The 23,700-nt window shown below is 42.2% G+C and overlaps 1 protein-coding gene across 1 annotated transcript in view; it reads right to left on the bottom strand.

Annotated features, from left to right (window-relative positions):
* Positions 1 to 22,753, bottom strand: part of TMEM123 (transmembrane protein 123) — a 31,019-nt gene extending 8,266 nt beyond the window's left edge. Inside the window, exons 1-3 of the mRNA XM_050928534.1 lie at positions 22,598 to 22,753; positions 11,984 to 12,046; positions 6,688 to 6,717 (exon numbers count right to left, since the gene is read on the bottom strand). Coding sequence (XP_050784491.1) covers positions 6,688 to 6,717; positions 11,984 to 12,046; positions 22,598 to 22,682 — 178 coding nt within the window. The 5' untranslated portion in view covers positions 22,683 to 22,753. The remainder of the gene's footprint in view (positions 1 to 6,687; positions 6,718 to 11,983; positions 12,047 to 22,597) is intronic.
* Between the last annotated feature and the right edge of the window lie 947 nt (positions 22,754 to 23,700).

Below are 23,700 nucleotides of genomic sequence, written 5' to 3'. Positions count from 1 at the left end.
GTTCATTATGCACGATGCATTTCTTCATCCTGCTTTTTCTTTTTCTTAACTTGAGCTCAGAGCCATAACAGTGGTTTGGAGGTAGTAGGAAGAGAGGTGGGTTTGACTTCTACAAATTGTTAGCAACAACTGTTCACTTTCATTTGTGCCCCATTAACATCTGAATTCCAAAGCACTTGTGAATTCAATTATGCTCATGTCCATTAGGTGAGAATAATGTAAATACAAATACTATGGTTGTAAGGCGCCCTCACCCAAAAAAGAGGAAAAATTCTGATCAATTTCACAAGTGTACTTCAGAGACTCTGCTATATTCAACAGAATTAATTTGGATTTACACTGATCTAAATGCGATAGGAATCTGGCCTTGAAAAACAATTTTACTATAAAATACCAGTATATTTACATTGCTCCAATTAAAGTCTATGGCAAAACTCTAATAGGCTTCAACCTAAATTCGTAAGTTCCTCTTGAAGATGACACTCACTCTACTTAAATAGCAGGTGTGTCAAACCTTGATCATATAAAGATATTTCTGTGCCCAACCCTACTCCTAATTATGACCTCAATTTAGGAAAGTAACCCCAATCAGGAAAGCCCTTAAGCACATGCTTTACTACTGAAGTTATGCAGGTGCTTACGTGCTTTCCTGAATCAGGGCTTTGTGTGAGAGATTGCAGGACTGAGATCTTTTGGAGTTTTCAACAAGATAAATCTTAAAATTAATCATAGAACCATAGGACTGGAAGGGACCTTGAGAGGTCATCTAGTCCAGTCCCCTGCACTCATGGCAGGACTAAGTATTATCTAGAGCAGGGGCTAGCAACCTTTCAGAAGTGGTGTACCGAGTCTTCATTTATTCACTCTATTTTAAGTTTTCGCATGCCAGTAATACATTTTAACGGTTTTACACTGTCTCTTTCTGTAAGTCTATAATATATAACTAAACTATTGTTGTATGTAAAGTAAATAAGGTTTTTAAAATGTTTAAGAAGCTTCATTTAAAATTAAATTAAAATGCAGAGCCCCCTGGACTGCTGGCCAGGACCCAGGCAGTGCAAGTGCCACTGGAAATCAGCTCACGTGCCACTTTTGGCATGCGTGCCATAGGTTGCCTAACCCTGACCTAGAGCAGTGGTTCTCAACCTATTTACCACAGTGGGCCAGATATGCAGCTCTCTGTGTTATATGGGCCACATCCACACAATATATATGCTGCCTGTACAGCTACCAAAAAGGTTTAGTGTTTGCTATATGACAGCAATACGACATACCTCTTTCATTTCAATGCTGGCAAATGTCTACCAAGAGCATTTTAAATCAGCAAAATGAGAACATTCACTGTTAAAATTAATTAATTGACTGTAAGAGTGGCATTGCTTGGTGTATTACCACTCCCACCTCTGTGGGGCTTCTGGCAGCATGGCTGTGCTGAGCACCCGGAGAACATGGTTGCAGAGCCTGCTTGCAAAGATGGGGAACCCTGCCTGGTGCCGGATACCCTACAGCCAGGGACTCTCCTCCATATGTCCAGCCTCCTCCACCCAGGGGCTGCCCTCAGCCAGGTGATACCACCCCATCACCCAACCCCAGCATCCAGATCCCACCAACACTGGGCTGGCACACATACCTGCCTGGTAGAGCCAGGGTGCCCTGTCCAGGGCAAAATGCCCACCTACATAGGGACTGCCCCCTCCAGAATCCCATCCCCCACCCAGGGACTGCCCCTCAGCTCTCCCCCTCATCTAGGGACTGTGCCCCAGTATCTAGTTCACCATTCAGGGACTGCTGCCAGACACCTAGAGTCTGTCCCCCATGACCCAGCTGAACCCCTTCCTGTGATCTTAGCCCTCTACATCTTCCTCCCAGCTCCACAGCTCCCTACCCTCTCCTCCCTACTCCCCCGTGATCACTGGTCTCCTACCTCAGCAGCAGGTAGCTCAGCCATGCCTGCTCCTGCTGTCCTAGGGCTGGGAAGCCTACTCCAGCTGATGTCACTGAACCCACAATTCCGCAGGGTGTGAGGGCGCTAATGCTGCTGTGCCCAATCCTGTCAGGGTAGGGGGCTGACGCCACTTGGCCTGATCCTGCATCAACTCATTTTTACACCCTTCCCACCAGGTCTGCACCTGAGGCTGGTGCCTCGCATGCCCCACCCTAGTTTCATCCCTGATGATGTCACTGCAGCTGTGTGCTGATTGGGATCCAGATCATCCCTGACAGGTGTTTGTCTAACCTACGCTTAAAAATCTCCAATGACAGAGATTCCACAACCTCCTTAGGCAATTTATTCCAGTATTTGACTATCCCAATAGGAAGTTTGTCCTAATGTTCAATCTAAACTGCCCTGGCTGTAATTTAAGTCCATTGCTTTTTGTCTCTCCTCAGAGGTTAAAGAGAACAATTCTTCTCCCTCCTCCTTGCAACAACTTTTTATGTACTTGAAAACTGTTACCATGTTCCACAATTTTTTCTATCTTCCCTCAGACTTCATGTTTCCTAGGCCTTTAATCATCATTGTTGCTCTTCTCTGGACTCTTTCCAATTTGTCTATATCTTTCCCAAAATGTGGCACCCAGAACCGGACACAATACTCCCCAGTCGAGGCCTAATCAATGCAGAGTAGAGCGGAATAATTACTTCTTGTGCCTTGCTTACAACACTCCTGCTAATACATCCCAGAATGATCTTTCTTTTTTGCAAAAGTGTTAACACTGTTGACTCCTATTTAGCTTGTGATCCACTATAACCCTCAGATCCGTTTCCACAGTACTCCTTCCTAGGCAGTCATTTCCTATTTTGTAGTTGCAATTGATTGTCCCTTCCTAAATGGAGTACTTTGCATTTGTCCTTATTGAACTTTATCATATTTAGTTCAGACCATTTCTCCAGTTTGTCCAAATCATTTTGAATGTTCATTCTATCCTCCAAAGCACTTGCAACCCCTCCTAGTTTGGTATCATCTACAAACTTTTTAAGCGTACTCTCTACGCCATTATCTAAAACATTCATGAAGATACTGAACCAAATCAAACCCAGAACTGATCCCTCCAGGACTCCACTTGTTATGCCCTTCCAGCTTGACTGTGAACCACTGATAACTACTCTGTGGGAATGGCTTTCCAATCAGTTATGCACCCACCTATAGTAGCTCCATCTAGGTTGCATCTCCCTAATTTATGAGGTCATGTGAGACAGTATCAAAAGGCTTATCAAAGTCAAGAGATACCATATCTGTCACTTCCCCCATCCACAAGGCTAGTTTTTTGTATCACTTCTGAAACCACAGCACAAAAGAATACCTATCGGATATATATCAGGCCCAGGATTCCTTATGGTCTTCCTTGTTATGGTGAAAATTCAACTAAAGTAATACTGCGTAAGGAACAGCTATTTATACTGTTTCCTCAGAAAGGGACGATTTTGCCGAACTTCAAACAAAGAATGGAATGCTGTTTCACATGTTCTGGCTGACAGGTGATCTCTTCTGCAATTTTGATTTCCCTTTTACCAAACACTCTCACACCTAAGAAAGTGACAATGAACTGTTCAGAACAAAAATACCATAGGAAAACGTACAAAAATAGAGGCGAGTAATATGCTATATCTGACATAATGAAATCCTGAATACTGAAGCAGAAGAGCAGAAAAATCTTAAGAAAAGGTAATTCCTAAGACAGAGCCCTAATGTAAACCACTAAAACATTATATCCTAACACTCCCCCAAACAGACAATACTGGTCAAAAGAGTTTTCTACTTTTCTTGCCAAATTACTGTATGCAAAGTTCTATTCATAGCTGGCTACTTTTGCATTATTTATATAACTATACAGCATCTAAAATTCATCCAGATAAAATGAAATATTTGTACTTATCTGGATTCATATTTTAGATTATTCAAATTTACAGTAATACTAATGTTTACTTGAATTGACTAAAAATAAAGTTAATGAAGAAAATAAAATGAAATCAATTTATGTTACACATATAAACTGGCACTCAGTTTCCACTCCTTGTTCAGCACCATATAACCTCTTACAGAATGTCACTCTTACAGAGAAGTTTTAAAAACTTGAGAAGCCACATTTTGATTTTAGAAATGAGGTTCTCCCAAAGATTGAGTAGCACTGCTTCAAACGCAGTTGAGAACAAGAAAAAGAATTGAGAGGCTGCGGTACAGATCTACCAGACTGTGAAATAAACTTTAAAAGGGAAGTGGCAGAAATCTTACACCTTGAGAAATTTAAAACTGGACACGTCGAAATGTTAGAAAATTACGGTAGAGAACGCTACACCATCCCCATAATACATCTTATCTATCACTCTCCTTTGATACTGTGAAATGGCACATCATATCCCTCATGTGCAGTTCAAAGGCAACATTCATTCAGATTAAATATCTGGCGCTGTTCCATTCATGTGCTTACCTTGTAGCAATTAGGAAATTCAGCTCCTCTCTGAAGCATGCGTAAAACACATTAAGTAAAATACAGAACACATTTTAAAAATGATATGTAAACCCTCCAAATGCCACAATCATCTGTAAATATCAAAACAGCCCTTACCAAGGTAGTATTTAAGATTTCACTTAGGGTTTGAACCTGCAGCGGGGGGGACAAGGTTGACAAAAAGTAGTGCTGAGCTACCAGAAGGGTTGCTGAGCTTTGTTCCTTATAAGCCAGTACAGTGGAGTAAACTGGGATGAGGCTCATACTGCTGGTAGGTGGACTGGCAAGGACCACTGTCGCCAATGTACGCTATGAGATAGATACCTTTGGGACCCTCAGACTTTTTGGTCACAGCTGGCTCTGGTTTTTGGTCACCGGCAGGCTCTGCTGGCACGGTCTTTGAAGAGAAGGTCTTAAACACTCTCGACAGAGCCACAACTACTGGGCGGTAGCATGATTAAAACAACTGGTGACAACACACACTTGCATTCACTGGATTGTCACCCATGCCCTTTCTCCTTGCCACATTACACCCTGGGCTTTGACGGTTGAGCTCGGTTCTTACCCAGCTCTTATATAGCACTTATCGGATCCCAAAGCATTTTACAAATGAAGGCAGTATCATTATCCCCATTTTTCAGATGGAGAAACCGAGGCACAGGGCAGGGAAGTGATTTGCTCAAGGTCACCCAGCAGGCCAGTGGCAGAGCCAGGAACAGATCCCAGGTCTCCAGAATCCTAGTCCAGTGCTCTCTCCACTATATGACACTGCCTCCAAGAACTTACATGGCCTCCATTGCCATAGTATCTGGATGATACTGTGAATTTATCCTCATAACATCTGTATGGTACAGAAGTTGCACTGTCCAAATTTTACAGATGTGAAACCAAGGCACTGGTTGGAAATTGATTTGCCTGTGGCTACACAGGCAATCTGCGTAGATCTCGCGTCAAAATCCAGAGTCAAATAAAAGCCCATCATTACCAGTAATAGATGGTCTGCAGAGCAAACTGTCCCCCCGATAACAACTACACCTGTCTTCATATCATCAGGTCTAAGGAGTGTACGGATGCCACTAAAGCTGGAGGCTATAGGCATGCACAATAGCCTGCAACAAATTCAGTCTGGCTATAAGCAAGGTACCTCTTCCCTCTGAATTAGTACGGACCCAACGCCCTAACCCAGTGATGGGGACACTGTGCTTCCAAAATGAGGTGTGTCCAACTGTGGTCACTGAGGACTGATATGGGACAATAGTCTTCAATGTGGCTACCTAAATTTTGCCTAAATTCCCCCCAAAGGTATAACTGGCTACAATATTCTTCAGCTCATGACCCAGTGTTTCTATGCAACAAATAAATAACGGTGATGTCTCACCCCATAGGTGTCTGAATTTCAGGGAGGGGTGAAGTGATTTTTGTGTTTTAAAAGTGTGCTGAAGTCATTTGGAATAAAAAAATAAAATAATATAAAGGATGGATTTCTTATACTAATGCATGTCAGTTAACGATGTTCACTGTACTTTTCACCACAGAGGAAACAGAAATGGAACATATTACTGATGGCAGTTATTCAGTCATGAAAAAGACCAAATTAACATATATTCTAAATTTTAAAATTATTCAACTATTTGCTTGAAACTTAGCTTATTCCTTGGATTTCAGTGAGATCCAAAGATACAAAGGAGAGCAACCCTGAACTTTGTAGCTCCAGTTATTTGAGTAATCACTGCACAAAATGTTTAATCAGAACATATAGGGGGAAGCATGTAAGATTTTTCCCCTGACTAAAAACTCAAAAATAACTCAGCTGTTTCTATTCAGTGTTCCCCCACCCACACACAAGAAATTTGTTTGAGAAAATCATGAGCAACTGAAGGCATGTACAGAAGCTAGACACCAATCTAGACTACAGAGTGCTCAACTTGCGGCCACTCTAGCAATACCATATGCTCTTTCACCTCCAAGATAATGAATCCTGTCATGGAATCACAGATTAATCCAAATCAGTAAGTGGTTAAACCAATCAAATATTACAGAAACAAAAATCTAAAACCATAGCACTATTTATATGTAATTTAAAGGGCACAATATATGAACACTAACCAGATCAACTGTAGTGTTTTTGTTTTTTTTTTACAACAGACAACTTAGTAATGATTAAGAACTTGACTGCACCATTAAAAAGCTGAAAGCGTAATTAAAAAGGGTTATCACACAATTTAAAAGTTTAACTCACCCAATGTAGTCGTGAGAGTGACATTTTTATCTAAAAGGAAGAAAAAAAATAAATAAATCCAAGAATGCTTAGACACAAAAATCAAGGGTTTTTTGGCATTAAAATGCATTACAAAAGTGCAGCTACCTATTGGTTACATCTTGTTTTGACTTGCGGATGGAGTGCCTGGCTGTCATAAACAGATAGCTAAGGGTTAATGTCTCTTTCACCTGGAAAGGAGTAACCTGAAACACCTGACCAGAGGACCAATCAGGAAACAAGACTTTTTCAAATCTGGGTGGAGGGAAGTTTGTGTGTGAGTCCTTTGTTCTGGTCTTGTGCCTGTCTCTCTCTCGGCTATGAGAGGATTTCTGTTTCCTGCCTTTCTAATCTCCTGTTTCCCAGTTGTAAGTACAAAGAGATTGTTTTTTTTTTTCTTTTGTAGTTACATGCGTGTAGTTGCTGGAGTGTTTTGAATTGTGTTCTTTTGAATAAGGCTGTTTATTCATATTTCTTTTAAGCAATTGACCCTGTATTTGTCACCTTAATACAGAGAGACCATTTTTATGTATTTTTCTTTCTTTTTACATAAAGCTTTCTTTTTAAGACCTGTTGGAGTTTTTCTTTAGTGGGGAACTCCAGGGAATTGAGTCTGTGCTCACCAGGGAATTGGTGGGAGGAAGAAGTCAGGGGGAAATCTGTGTGTGTTAGATTTACTAGCCTGACTTTGTATTCCCTCTGGGTGAAGAGGGAAGTACTTGTGTTTCCAGGGCTGGAAACCTGGAGGGTGGCATCCCTCTGTTTAGATTCACGGAGCTTGCTTCTGTGTATCTCTCCAGGAACCCAGGGAGGGAACACCTGGAGGGGGGAAGGGAAATGGTTTATTCCCCTTTGTTGTGAGACTCAAGGAATATGGGTCTTGGGGTCCCCAGGGAAGGTTTTTGGGGGGACCAGAGTGCCCCAAAACACACTAATTTTTTGGGTGGTGGCAGCTTTACCAGGTCCAAGCTGGTAACTAAGCGTGGAGGTTTTCATGCTAACCCCCATATTTTGGGCGCTAAGGTCCAAATCTGGGAATAGGTTATGCCGCAGCGCCTTCTGCCACATAATTAATCCATGGTGAAACACTGATTTATACCTACACTTGATGTCTTTGTGCAAGTCCCATTAATAGAAATTGCAGCTGTGGGTGTGTCCTAATCCAAAGCTCACTGAATGAATAGGACTCCCATTGACTCCGATGGGCTTTGGATCAGGTGCTAAGGTAAGAAAATGCCGCCTCAGATGCTGATTTTTCTTCAATACCCACAAATAAACCTCTCTCCAACACATGCCACCACCCCAACTACTCCACTCTGGCTGTGTGTCCTATACGATGTGCAGGCTGCACTCTTGAACCCCAACCCTGGGGAGAGCAAAGACGATGCTGGCTGGCAATGCAGATTGTCCCTCTTTGAAAGAGCCATGTAGCTCCCTGTCCAATGAATGACATCTTTACTGAACTCTGGGTTGAACTCAAGCAGTGTCTCCTAAATGGCTCCTTGTTACATGAAGGTTTCAAACATCCTGCTAGAAAGATCTTCAGATATGGAGAGTTGTATCAAACACCAATGCTAACTGCTCTCCTACTCCAAAAGATAAAACCTGAACAAAACAGGAGTTTATTCAAAAACAAGGAAAATGCCAGTGAAAGGGTTTCAAGTCTTAGGTTTTTAATTTTTAAAAAGTCCATCACTTCCAAACATGCCAAATTGACTGTGTAGTTACAGATTATATATTAGATATCTATATCTAGAGTTCAGTGTGTCTGCTCATGGCCCAGGAACTCTATCTGTCTTTATAATCCTATACGTATATATATGATTACACGTGATTCTTAGGCCATGAGCAGACACACTGAACCACGATATACAAACCTTGAGTCACCCCCAAAAAAAGCACTTTGCTCTTATTCAAAGGGATTCTGATAAAGTTCCCTAGCACGTTTGCACTCTCATTCCCATTCTGAACTCTTTTTTTTTCTTATTGTACCAAGACTATAGTGCTCAGTGACGCAGTACGCCTTTTCTTTGCAGAAAAGAGGTATATTTTCTATACTCCAGCCTCTTGCAGTTTATTTAGTTTCAATAATTTCCAAACATGAAGGATGAGCTTTTCACAGGCACATGAGGGAATTAGTGAAAGGCAATGTGAGCTGGGCACCCAACTCCTCTTTTGTGTCTTTGGAAAAAAGAAAAAAATCTTACCCTTCATATTTTACCAGCGAATCCAAGAAGAAAGAACATCAGATAGCAACAGAAGAAAAACATCTGTCCTTTTATATTTCTACTTCGCCTATTAATTTTCCCTAAAAGACCAGCTGTACTCTGATATGGATAATGCTAAACATACCTAGATTGCATTATTTCATATTTATTACTTAAAAAGGGAAAACAACTAATAAGGCAATTAATGTCATATGTTTTTGTTTTATTTTTAAAAGATGAACCACAATTCTTATGCTGGTATGCGCATGATAAATTATCTGCGTTTAAAGATATACTGACACTTTCAGTCAAATATTTAGGGCGCATAAAGAAGACATCAGTTCTGAATACTAATTGTTAGTGCATATTCTGACTCACCACAAGTGTAAAAAGATCTAGTGTCACATCCAAATGCATTCATAATTTTCCACACCATAGCATGGCATGTTTAATAATTATCACTGTGATTGCCTCTTAAAATAAAACAAATCCTATTTTCTCTCAAGGAAACAGGATTCTTCTACTTACTGCTAGCAAATAGAGAAAATTTTCACCAATGCTGTAAAAAATTTATTTTAGCAAAAAACTAAACGACAAGATTTGGAGTTGAATCACTAATTAATTCAGTGAAGTTCCATGGCCTATGTTATACAGGAGGTCAGACTAGAGGATGACAGTGGTCCCTTCTATCCTTAAAATCGACAAATCTGTTTCAAATGGGTGTGTGTGTTAGGGCAGGTCCACACTATGGGGATCAGTTGATCTAAGTTACGCAACTCTAGCTATGTGAATAACATAGTTGGTGTCGATGTAGCTTAGGTCAACCTTTTGCAATGTCTACACCATGCTGGGTTGATGGGAGAAACTCTCCCATCGACTTACCTTATGCTCCTTGTTCCAGTGGAGTACCAGAGTTGACTGCAGAGCGATCAGCAGTCGATTTAGCGGGTCTTCACTAGACCTGCTAAATCGACCCCTGGTGGATTGATCGTCGGGCGTCAATCCCCCAGTAAGTGGAGACACGCCCTTAAAGTTTACTTATATTGTAAGCTGTTTGAGCAGAAACAGTCTTTTTGTTAGGTTTGTACAGTGCATAGCACAATGGGACTTCGGCCTTTACTTGCTACCATAATACAAATTATAATAATAAAGCTAGTACCTCTACAGGAAACCTGGATTTAGGAACCATCTTGAGTGTGAACACAATCCACATTTGACAATGGTTTCTAATGCGATGTCAAATTCTGTTGCAGACATGGTAACTTTAAGATACTAATCTCTCTGTTCCCCTCTTTCATTCATGCCTATGCTTGCATGCCTGAATAGGGATTCTGCAAACAGTTAAATTAAGACGTGCACCATTTCCACCGCTACCCAAGGCTACCAGGCTTTGGTGAGATTACGTTCTTTTTTTTTTTTTGTACCCACTATTGAATCCTTAAGTTAAAATGCTAACGGCTATGGAGAGTGAAGATGGAGTTTCATCTGTATGAATCACCACATTCTTCAGCATAATATTCAAGACTCAACAGGAATTTCTAGGAATGAGCCAAGTGAGAATGTTCACAGCCCACTGCTCACCTCCTTGATTGCTGCAGGTCTCAGGGCTACTTGGTAATCACCAAGACCCACAGATATAGGAGTACTGGGAACTTATTACCTGATGTAGAAGTAGCTCTTACCAAAGATATAGCAACCCCTCAACTGACACAGTCTGAGGCAGAGACTGTTTTTTCGTTCCATGTTTGTAGAGCACCTCACTCGCGAAGGGATCCTGGTCCATGTCTGGGGCCCCTACATGCTACTGCAATCCAAATAATAAACAAGTAGTATTCTACTTGTGATATTAAAGCAAATAATAAGTGACAAAATAGTCACGAGGGGAAGAAACTAGATTTCCTTCTCTTCCCTCTTTCAAGTGGGAAATTTCAGTGCACCATGACAGATTATTTTCTAATGCTTGTTCAACACACACTGGAAAGTGGCATGATGTGCTTGCTCTCAACCAACCTTTCACTGACATGGTGAAACACGTCCGTGCCAAGCTCTCACAAGAAACGACTTTTGAGTTTCTCAGTTCTCTTGCCATGATTTGTTCTCTTTTAATAATGTTATGTTGCAACAACCCAAGGCTGGAATGTTGCAAATCAAAGGAGATGGATAATTTGTTTTAGTAGCAGATTAAAAATTGCATAGAAAATCCTATCTTCGCCCTGCTAAGGATGGAGCAGGGGTCTAGGGAAGAGGAGCATAGTTTTACAGGATTCTACATCTACAGCTCCCACACATTAATTATACACATTGACTTCATTTACCATAATACACCTAGCAATATGATCCCTCTTGCTCCCTCTAATAGTAGAGCATTAAAGTCTGACTCACTTGTATTATAAATAAGGATTTGGGAGCCTCCAAGTATTAAGGCTCTTTCCCCATGGAATAGGGGATGGAAGCTGGTGGCATCTCTTTAATAGAGTGACCTGTTCTTACTGGCAATATCTTGTTTGAACTGCAGTGTTTTGTGACATAGGCTCCATGGAGACAGAACACGTTTCCATGGCGCAGCTACCCTGGAGCCTCATCCAAACAGAAATTTCTCTCTCTTTCCCTGCCCCATGACACGTGGATTCCTACCTGTTGGTTACATTCACAGGATACTACACAGTAGGAAAATTCAAACAAATATCCACTCCTTGCATGACACCTTATTCACTGTTCTACTGCACTAAAATGGAGCCTGTTTGCTAAAGTTCAGAATGACCAAGAAGAAAATTAATCAAGGAGCTTTAGATTTTGCTTTTTTGACTCTTCTCTTCCTATGACATTGGGGAGCTCATGGCTTGGGGCCAGCAAGTTACCTGGAATGCTGTCACCTTTAATTTTACCAATAAAATAAAAATCTATCTTGGGAGGTCTCTTAGTGGTGCCATCCCATTGCAGAAAATGTTAATACCCCCATAAAATGCACTGTTTCAATTGCAGTCTATGGACTATTATCTAATTTTTCTGTTTGGGTATTTTTGGTGCTTGCCTGTATAATACCAGCAGGAAAAGGGTTATCAGACACTTACCATGTGCTGAAGTATTTGAAGTGGATTGTGTGATTGTGGTTGGGATGGACATATTTGTAGTCCCTTCAAAGAAAAAAGGAAAATAGTGAAAGAATGAACTTTTCTAGCATTAAAAATAAGCCACTTTTGCACAACCATAATGTACTGCAATTGAATGAGCAAGTCCCAAGGGCACACACATCTTTCTTCATGGCATCCAACTGCAGGTCACAACTGGGGTCAGGGCAGAAACCACCTCACACAAAGGATGGCTCTTATCCTATTGCAGGCAATCACAATTTTGCCACTGATTTCCCTTTTAGCAGGATCAGGGCCACATTCCTTAAGTCCTGTGAACCTTGTCCTTCCTGGGTTGGGGCCCTGCTCACCTGCCTTTTTACTAATTGTCTCCACTTTCTCCCTTTCCCCCCTCACTTCATGGTCTGTCACAGCTGCTGCATGTGGCCACGTTCTGACTGCCTGAGCCTGGATTTTTGCATTTTGGATTTTTCCCTGTCTCCCTCTCCCCCCCATCCCCCGCCCCAGTTTTGCTTCTGAGTATTTTGGTTTTGTTTTTTCTCATGGCCCTACCATCACATTCTCTCCACTCCTGCTTCTGCATTTGATTTAGGCCAAGTCTACAGTAAAAATAGTAATTTTTAATGACATTTCTATATTAGCAAAAGCCTTAGTGTAAACAGTTATACTGGCATAAAAGTGTTTTTGCAAGTACTGTAGAGTTTATTTTGCTCAGGGAACTGGTATAGTTTATCACCTTTTGGCCATCAGACGCTACGTCTACACTGGAAAGGTCTGCTGAGACAGTGGTGCAAACCTTTTTTGATGCAGATTAGGCCTTACGTCTCCATTTTCTCCTTACCTTCCTAGTCTCATTTTTAAAATGTATTTATTGTTTGTATTACTGTAGCATCTAGGAGCCCTAGTAACAGATCAGGACCCACTGTGGTAGGCGCTATACAAACACAGAACAAAAAGACAGTCCTATTTTTTTTCAGTTTTTCTCTTCTTCTCTCCCAACTTTCTCTGCTAACCTCGTCTCTCTTTTCAGTCCTCCCGCTCTCTACGTGCTCTTTCCCATGGTCCCTCCAGCCCCCGCTGTGGTGTGTCCCCTCTCCAGTCCTTCTGTCTTAATGGGGTTGTTACTCCCCATCTATGTTTGGGGCTGTTCCTTCCCTGCTTTTCCCGCCACCAGTTTGGGGCTGTGTCCCTTTCCTCATTTAAGGATCTCTGAAATTGTGGCTACCACATGTTCTTTCTCTCTTCTCTCATGTTGCTTGTACTACACCACTGCCCTCCACCTCCTTCCATAATGATTGTAGTGAGAGCACATACTGTACAGAGCTGCCTAGGGGGCGGGAGGGCTAGAGGTGGCAGGAGCAGGACAGAGAACCAAGCATGCCCCCCTTAAAAGGCCCTGATGTTCCTAAGGTCTGGAATCTCTGCTCTAAACCTCTCCCTTCCAAGTAACTCTGTAACAGCTGCACACAGGCAATTAGGGTGTTAAGGTTTAAAAACAGGTGAAGCAAACTACACACAAGCAAGGATGTGCACACGCATGCACATATGCACACACAATTTGCTGGGTAATTTTCATAAGACTGACTTTCAGGCATCCTGTTTGGCACATATAGAGTAATAAACAATGCTACAAAAATACTACATGGGTATCAATACTCAGAAAAATGATATTAATTACTTGTCTAGCCTATTGTATTTGAGAAATAATATGTGATCATCAATAATTAAACATACAGGGCCCGATTCTTCTTTTGGCTACAATGATTTTACACTTGTGCAATTCCACTGACACTAGTGAAGCCACCCTCACTATCACAGGCCCTATAGTGGGGGTGGGATGGGGTGAGGAACGGGTAAGTGTGCATGCTCACTTGTGAAATTTCTTGACTTCTGAGTGCTTAACCTGTGCCACCTCAGTGCTATGTTCGGACATCGGTTAAATGCACATGCATGGGAGTAAGAATCACTAAGACCACCCTACATGGCCTGCCTGAAACGTGGACCTGGGAGAGTCGCTATAACTAGAGAAGGTGGAGCTTAGCAGAGCCCTTGCTGCATCGCCCTCCTGGTTGGCCAGCAACAAATTATAGTAGCAAGGAAACAGGGGAGGAACTGATTTTGGGGTGTGCCTCTGAGTCAAAATGCTGCGTGGGGTGGTGCAGCACATACACCACCCATTAGGGTGGATAAAAGTCAAGGTCAATGCTCTTAAAAACAAAAACAAAACAAAGCAAAAAAAGCCAAGTAAGCCAGGAATTGTATTTAATTTGGATTTTTTAAATTTAAATTAAATACAGGTTTATTTAAAACCAATTTATTTAACATTATCTTCAAGTTAACAAACTTATGTTAAAGATTACATTTATTATAATCTATTCAAAATATTTAATTAATTAAAAAAGAAAATTAAGCAGTACAGTATACTCCTGTTTATCCAGAACCCTATTATCCAAACCTCTGCATTATCTGAACCCCTTCCTGGTCCCCCAACATGAGACACATGCTACAGAGAGCATGCATCTCATGTTGGGGGACCAGAAGGGATAGCGGTAACATGGATGTTCGGATAATAGAGCAGAGATCCCTGTCCAGGATTGCAAGGAGGAGCAGGACAATGAGTCCTTGGCCACAGCCTGACTCCTGCCCTCTCAATTATTTAAACTCCCAATTAGTCAAATGAAATCCATGTTCCCCATGCTACTCAGATAATTGGGACTATACTGTACTTGCTGCCAAGTTTTAAAGGAAGTCAGACCACTGAAATGGTGGAAGTCACTGCTGAAGCACCTGGAACCAGGATCTGTTGATGTGTTAAACCAGCTTTTGACTGCAGGAGTCTCATCCATAAGTGCGGAGAGAATATTTTCTTCATTTCAGTTTATTTAACCAGTTCAGTCAAAGTTAAGAAACCAAGTACTCAGGAAAGTTAAGACAAATCAACTAGCGCTGGGAAGTTAATGAACATAAATGAAATCCTAAGGATTAAGCTACAATGAACTAAAACCAGCTCTGAATCAGAGCACCCACACAAGAGTTTAATTCACTTTCAATGAAAGCTGTGAAGTTATTCATTTTAACTTTTCTGAGCCTCTTCTCTGCAGCAGGGTCAGCCTAGTGCTAGTACATGGGCTACATACAACTGTTAAAGAGAAAAGAGGTGAGAGAAAACAGACATGCACACAATAGAAACTGCTAAATTTGCACAAGTGACAAGGAGACTTGTGGTGGTTACTGATTTTTGTGACTTAGCAAGAAAACAAGCACAAAAGAAGAGATCAGTGATCCTGCATGGCAAAACATACTGTTTATTACTCTGACAGGGATAGTTTAGTTCTGATTATATGACAATACATCATAAAATACAAGTCAATGTCCTGTAATCTACTTCAGAAATACAATACAAGCTTAGTAATAAATAATAAAACCTCCATTCTTACTTCCCTAAAGATCTCGGAATGATCAGGCTTGCAAATCAGTGAGGTGAACTAGTTCCCACTGTATTTTAAACCTAAGGTGCCCACACAGAGTGCAGTGTAGCAATTTTCCCCTAGAAAGGACCCAATTCTGCAGCTCTTACTCAGAGTGTGAGGGGGTGGGGAGTTTGCCTGAGAGAGACCAGAAGGATCAAGCTTCTCTTCCCCTGGCAGTCCAAAGAATGGAATTTAATTCTGTTAAAAGTTAATTTATTGCAATACTTTGTCTCAGCTAATGTAATAATCACCATTTATAAGTTCTAGTGATGACATTTTATATGCGAGTTCAATCATATGCTTTTTGAATGACCTACTTTTAATTCTGTTAAAAGTGTATTCATTATCTGATCTACCAGCTATTTTACAGTCATTCTGTTGTTTCCCTTTGCTAGTGTCATCTATAGATACATCTTGAAACATGACTGTTTGTGGTCTGCTCTGCTGAGGTAGATCAGCTGCATCAAACTGGCCTAGCCTGAACGAAAGAACGTTTCCTGTGGGGATCTAAGATGGTGTCTGTTATGATGATTTATTCCTGTCTCCTGAAAACACTTGTGGTCTATACCACATGGGGTGTCAAATCTCTGATACAAGCTAACTTGGACAGACCAGAAACAAAAACTTTCATACACAGAGAATCAGTCAGTTGTTCCAGTTTTATGTGGAACGGGTCTCCGAGTCATTTCCAACGGCTATTTCTATGAGTGAATCGATGAAATTGTGTGATACTGTATATATAGAAAGTGGAAACCTTCATGTGTGTTAAACCTATGCATAACTAGAGGGTTGTGCACTTTGTTGCATCTGTAGGCTAAGCTCACAGCACACACCTGGCTCCTTGCATTCTTCCATCCCCACCAGAACCTCCCTGTGCGTCAACCTGACATCCCCCTCTATTTCAGGAACTCCCTGTAACCCCAACACCCCTCCCTTATACAGCAGAATCTTAGAGTTACAAACACCACAGTTTCAAAATGACCAAGCAACAACCATCCACCTCATTTGGAACTGGAAGTACACAACAGCAGAAACACACACAGCAAATACAGTACTTTGTTAAACATAAACTACTAAAAAACAAAGGGAAAGTTTTAAAAAAGATTTGATAGGTAAGGAAACAGTTTCTGAGTTTGTTTAATTTAAATTAAGACAGTTAAAATCAGCATTTTTCTTCTGTAAAGTTTCAAAGCTGCATTAAGTCAATGTTCAGCTGTAAACTTCTGAAAGAACAACCATAACATTTTGTTCAGTTACAAACATTTCAGAGTTATGAACAACCTCCATTCCTGAAGTTTTTGTAACTCTGAGGTTCTACTGTACCACAGGCTCTGGTAGACAGACAGACAAAATGCAACGGAATTGCTTTGCTGGGCCCAAAAGGTCAGAGATACGCAGTTCTGCCATTTGCATAAAACGAAGAAGAGCAAAATTTACAAATGTATTTTATTCTGGATATTGAAGAAGGCCCTGATCCTAAACTGTGACAGCCGCTATCTTGGCTGACACATGGGGATTGAACCTAGGACTTCCAGAGTTACAAGCATGAACTACTCAAACTAAGGCCTGGTCTACACCACATGGGGTGGGATGTCGATCTAAGTTATGCAACTTCAGCTACGTGAATAACCTAGCTGAAGTTGACGTACTTAGATCGACTTACTGTGGTGTCTTCACCATGGTGACTCAACTGCTGCCGCTCCCCTGTCGACTCTGCCTGCCTCTCTCGTGGTGGTGGAGTACAGGAGTTGATGGGAGAGTGCTTGGGGGTGGATTTATCGTGTCTGGACTAGACATGATAAATTGACCCCTGCTGGATCGATCGCTGCCCGCCGATCTGGCAGGTAGTGTAGACATACCTTGAGAATGAGCTAAAGCTATGCAGTTGGGGCTATAATAGACTCCTTTCCACTGCAGATCACTCACCAGCACTTTATGATTGAAGTTATGATTGAAATGACTACTGAAGGACTACTCCTGCGCTTAAAGTTAAGCATATGTGGATGTATTTATAGGATCAGGGCGAGAATCTGTCGGAGTAATCCAAGTGTTGTATACAGCTGGTGCTATATATAATCTCACATTATGGGTAGCGAGGATGAAGTTAGCTTTCATCAGAATCCTAATCTAACTTTACCAAAACTAAAGCAATTGGTAGGAGAGACAACAGATAAGGTAGGCGAGGTTCAGCCCTGAGTCACTCAACTTCTACCAACACAACTCAGAATGCAAGGACATTGGTGCTCCAAAGTCTAACCAGAACAACTTCTGATACTGTGACACCATGTAACAGGAAAAAAAGATATATTAGAATTGGAAAAGGTACAGAGAAGGACAACAAAAATGATGAGGAGTATGGAACAGCTTCTGTACGAAAAGAGATTGAAAAGACTGGGACTTTTCAGCTTGAAAAAAAGAGGACTAAGAGACGAAGTCTATAAAATCTTCACTGGTGTGGAAGCAAGTAATGAAGTGCTATTCACTCCTTCCCCTAACATAAGAACCAGAGTCACCCAATGAAATTAATAGGCAACAGGTTTAAAAAAAAAACTAATGAAAGTACTTCACACAACACACGGTCAACCTGTGGAACTTGTTGCCAGGGAATGTTGTGAAGGACAAAACTATAACAAGTTCAAAAGAGAAATAGATGAGTTCTTGGAGGATAGGTCCATCAATGGTTATTAGTCAAGAAGGTCAGGGATGCAACTCCATGTGCTGGGTGTCCCTAGCCTCTGTTTACCAGAAGCTGGGAGTAGATAACAGGGGATGGATCACTAGGTAATTGCCCTGCTGTGTTCATTCCCTCTGAAGCACCTGGCACTAGCTACTGTCAGAAGACAAGATACTGGGATAGCTGGACCATTGGTCTGACTCAGTATGGCTGCTCTTATGTATAAAAACATTGGGGGGTGCGGGGACACCTCTTTCTCACTCCCATGTAGAGATAAAGAAAGGAAAGGTGGTTGTGACCACCCTGGAGCCCTGTGCTGCCAAGCTGAGAATCCATGATCACAGGAGCCATTATAGGGCTTGGTACCAGCAACTCACGAGCAAGTGCACATGTCCAGATGTCAAGCACAGCATTGTATAGTAGGGGTATGCGGCTGGTATTGCCAGTGTTGAACATTTACAATGTGTCAATGTCCAGTTTTCTATCTTTGGATGTACGGTGGATGAGGACACAAACACACAGTAGAGTTATGTCTGATAGAACTTAACTCTGCATTTCCATTTTTTTGTTTTTAAATGTAACCATACCTCTGTGTGAAATCCCAGAGATTCATTCATGAATTGATTTCTTTTTATTTTTAAATCATAATTTTCTAATAAAGTTTTTCCCTTAAATATTTGATGCATATTCATAACTTAGTAGCAAATTAAAAAAACAACAACCCACTATCAACTTGAAATTACAATTCTGTCTGAAAATTTTGTATCCACTATAGTTACATCTATTTCTCTCTATTTTCTCCTACCTCATTTACTTTGTGTATTTGACAGCATTTTGAGTACAGTCAGTTTCACACTTTCCAGTGTAATGTTAATTAGTGAATCATTTTCATCCTTGATGAAATAGACAAACATCAACAGGGGAGCAGAAAAACTCTCAACATTTTTTAACAGAATTTAGTTTTTTAAAAAGTCAGAACATAATATTTAAGGGGTACTCTATTAGCAGCTGGACACGTTTTAAAATTACTTAGTATAGAATAACCCTTTAAACTGAGAGTGTCCCTTTAATGAAGTTATCTTGGAACAGAACTTGTAATTTCATCACTATATCATATTAACAGCCTGATCCAAAGCCCCCTGAAGTCATCCGAATCTTTCCAATGTCTTTGGATCAAGCACAGCTCATAAATATCACATTTCTCAAAAAAGAAAATGCTACTTTATAGTGCCTGGAAAATACAGATAATAAAAATACAATTATCTTCTTACAACATTTAAGCAATATTTGCCAGTCAGCTTGCTTACCGGGGTCTTGTATTGGTTTACAAAGACAAATCATGCTGTTCCTTATGTAAAACAGAACCTCCTGCAGTGTTTCATTGTATGACAGGGTCATAATGTATTAAACAAGACAATAGACAGGATACAGCATATGTTCCTTCAAAAAGAGCATTTTTTTATCCAAGGGAGAGTTGTTTTCTACTGAAACAGAGACTTTAAAGCCTGTCACGTTCCTCACCTGCTTTTTAAATTCTATTTTTCACTGCAGTTTCACCAAAGTAAACTCAGTGTAAAAACTTTTACTAACTCTGTATCTGTAACATGAGAAACAACTCAGGATTGCTAAACCCAGTGACATTTCACTTTAGTTCCTGATATCAGGTTGCTTTTTTGCAGATTATTTTGATTACTTATTTAAAGAAAAATTGTTGTGTTTGTGTGGGACTCCTTGAAAGCAATTTTTCTGGCATTCTGTCTAGCTTTTTACAGACATCCTTGCGGTTTGAGTGTTTTCAGAGGGTTATCAGTGCGGACTGAATCTGGTACCTTCACCACTTGAGTTAAAGAACTCATCAGATATGAGAAAGCAGCAATCTGTATTCTTGAGGGATCAGGCACTAAAAGGAAACATTATCATAAGCACCAGATCCGTGCATGACAAAAAGGGTCCCTTCCTTGCATTAAAGAGTAATCCCACAACTGCAGAGAGAGCAGCAGATACCAGTCTTGCCATAAATGCCTTAAGGCACTTGCTGACCTTCAACTGGGATCAAGAAAACTATTTCCCCCCTCCCCCAATTTATGACACTATACTACACAACTGACCAGGAGTCTTATGGCTGCCTCCTCTCCTTTCTCTGACATCTAGTGTAGGCCCCTAGGATAGTTCACTAGAAGGGCCTTGATCTATGTGCCTTGTTCCATTGTTCCTGTTGCTTCTGTCAGCTATGGTTTTGGTTGTACTGATCCCATATATAAGTATATTCTCTCCCTAATTTTGTATCCAGTCATATTAGTATTTTCTTTGTTGAAGGGAAGAGGGGATAGTGGAATTCAAAGTTGAACAAGAAAAAAAATCTAGGTTAGTTGTTTCCTTTTCTGCTTTCTTGCAATGTACAAGAAGGTTTATGTTTTGTTTTGTTTTGTTTTTAAAGGAAAAAAAGGGGGGGGGGTTCCACTTGTTTTTTCACTTTAGAAGTATCAAGAATGTCAAGTCTTGTCTTCCCTAGTTTCTTGGAGGTCTCCTTTAGAGGAATCAGAGTTATGCATTGGGAGCTTTCAGCTATAAATTGAAGGGGTTAGGAATTGATTCTTTAACAAACGATTGGAAGCGAAAGGTCTATTTTGTTAGACATTTGAATCAAATGCATCTTAATAGAAACCAAAAAGAAAAAGTTTTAAATACTGTAATTAAGATGGGAAGTGATTTTTAATTCAGTCATGTTTCACTTCCTTGGTATCTGTGAAATCAAAGCCTACTAGTCATCAATAGGGTCCTCCAAGAAAAACTGGGAAGATTTGACCTTAATTTCCATTGTAAAGAAAGCAGCAGACTTTTTTTTTTTTAAAGAAGCACACACTTTGGGCCTTTTTATACATCAAAAACAATTTTCTTTTCCTTTGCAAGCCACCTTTAAAACAGATGGCTATTCTCTCCAATATAATCATTTTTTGGTCTGGTTTTCTGGGATTTTGCTTCTTCACTAACCAAATGGCTAATTGTGTCAAGTATCAGAGGGGTAGCCATGTTAGTCTGGATCTGTAAAAGCTTTCGCTCATGCTCCAATACGTCCGTTAGTCTATAAAGTGCCACAGGACTCTGCTGCTTTTACAAATGGCTAATAAAATTTTATTTCAATTTCAATTCCTGCCCTAGATAAACATGTCAAATTATGAGATTATTTCTGCAATCTTAGTGCCATGGTTCAGATTTTATTAGGAAAAGAGCTTACAATGTAACCAAACAGGAAACATGACAAACCAAAGGTAAACTGTGTGTTTGAAATGAGGGTCATTTTGGAAGCGTGCACAACAGATTCTCAGACTCTGTACTTGACAAACCTAGTCCACTCCCTATATCCCTCCCTAAGGGAGTAAAACTTATATTGGGACATAGCTTGGCACGTCATCACTTACAGGTTGGATAAGATGTACACAATTGAGCCAATAAATATGATACCATCACCCAGTAAATGCAGATCACAAACCTTTCTGCACACTGTAAAACTGTAATCCTGATTGCAAAGTGTGATTCAGACATAAGGTAGCCATCTACGCATTAGATTAGATTCAGGGGGGTCTCAAACTTTTTTTTAACTGATGACCCCTTTCACATCACAAGCTTCTGAGTGCGATCCCCAAAATAAATTAAACACCCTTTAAATATATGTAACACCATTATAAATGCTGGAGGCAAGCAGGGTTTGACGTGGAGGTTGACAGCTCACAGCCCCCCATTAATGACCTCATGACCCCCGAGGGGTCCTGACCCTCCAGTTTGAGAACTCCTGGATTAGATCATCCTAGAATGGTGAAAAGAATCTTTTGCAAGTGTCTTTGAAAAGCACAACACATTTCTGCTAGACCTATATTTGATCTCTCATCTTAAAAAGCCCTAGTGCAAAACAAACTAAGAAGATGACTGCTCTAGTTTAGAGACTAACACCCCGATTAGTATCCCTGAGGTAGGAAACATGCTTTTATAAGCCTGCATGACCAGCAGCCCCCACGACTCTCAAGAAAGCTGGATTTACATCTCACCAAGCTATGGAATTAAAAGACAGTTCTTAACTGGGACCTCAGTACAGGGATACCTGAACAGCAGCGTGGCAATTGCGCCTGGGTGACAAGCTAGATTTCTTAGCAACCGGCCCCTGGCACCTCTGACACAGTTTAGGGAAGCAGCAAGCCGGTCTCTGGTATGAAAAAGGTTGAGAAACACTGAGTTAGGTGACCTAAGGCCACTTCCAATGTCCAGGCAGCCCCGACAAGGAGCACTGGCCAGTCCGCTAGGTCTTCCCGGTGCTTTGCTCTGCCAGGGGCCCTTCACCCACGCGGGAAGGGAGCGCCGATCAGGGGCCGGTCGTGGTCCCCACCTGGGGCAAGGCGCAGGCACACGGGGCAAAGCCTCTTCTGGGCGCACCATTGCCCACGGCTCTGAGTCACTTACCGGACGCGGAGAGGCAGAAGGCGGCGAGCAGCAGCAGCAGCGCCGCAGCGTGCAAGGGGCCGGCAGCCCCAGCGGAGAGTCTCATGGTCCCGGGAGGACTTGCCCCGTGCCTAGCCCGAGACACCCCAGGGCAGGAGGCGAGGGCTGAGCGGTGCTGCGGCTGCGCCCTCCCCAGCTCCGCGCCTCTCTGGAGCGGCCAGGCGGAGAGCAGGGCGCCGGGGCAGGGAGCTCACGTGGTGGAGGGGCGCAGCGCGGCTGGGCGGAGCAGGCTGCAGCGGCGGCTTCCTTTGTGGCTGGGGAGGAGAAGGAGAAGCTGCTCTGCCCGAGCGACTCCCTCCCAGCCGGGCCGTCCTCACCCACGGGCCGCTGCGCGCTGCCCCGGCTCTTCCCCGCTCCCCTGCAGAGTGCAGCCGGCCCGGCCCTTCCGCGTGGGAAGTGGAGCGACCGGGCCCCAGCCTGCTCCGCTCCCAGCCGCGCCGCTGGCGAGTGTTGGGGGGCGGCTCCCCCCGAGCCTGGGAGCCGGGGGGAGCGGAGCAGCCTGGGGCTGGGCCCGGGTCACTCCACTGCCCGCAGGAAGTGGCCAGATCTGTGCCCCTTCCTCGTCCTCCGCAGAGGCCTGGGACCACCCCTCCTCTCTCCCGTGGAGGCCTGGGGTGGGGCCTCGCCTAGCTCCCCCATGGAGGCCTGGGTCCAGCCCCCGCTCCCGCCTGCCTGGGCCTGGGGCCAGTGATCCCCCAACTCTCCCCCGTGGAGGCCTGGGGCCCCGTACAGTCCCTCCACGGGGGGCTGCATAGGGCACCAGAAATAGCGAGGCACAGCCCTGCCTATCATATATGGAAAGCTTAAGTTTCACAACAGCCATGTGTTAGAGACAAGGGGTCACTCGCCTAGTTCTGAGATGGGATGCAGCAACTTTTATAGCACAACAGTTTAGGGTGGGAAATGATGAAGAATACATTGTCTAATTGCAACTGCAGGAACACTTAAATTAAAATGTAATTAGCTGATTTGGAACCTGGCTAGATCACTGGAGTTAAAAAATGCCTACTTTTCAAAATTCACGATGGGACCCTTACTAATCACACAGGTGTCAGTTTTACCTC

The sequence above is a fragment of the Gopherus flavomarginatus genome, chromosome 1 (genome assembly GCF_025201925.1).
Source record: "Gopherus flavomarginatus isolate rGopFla2 chromosome 1, rGopFla2.mat.asm, whole genome shotgun sequence".
NCBI classification, from domain to species: domain Eukaryota; kingdom Metazoa; phylum Chordata; order Testudines; family Testudinidae; genus Gopherus; species Gopherus flavomarginatus.
This window is presented reverse-complemented; position numbering and strand designations above follow the sequence as displayed.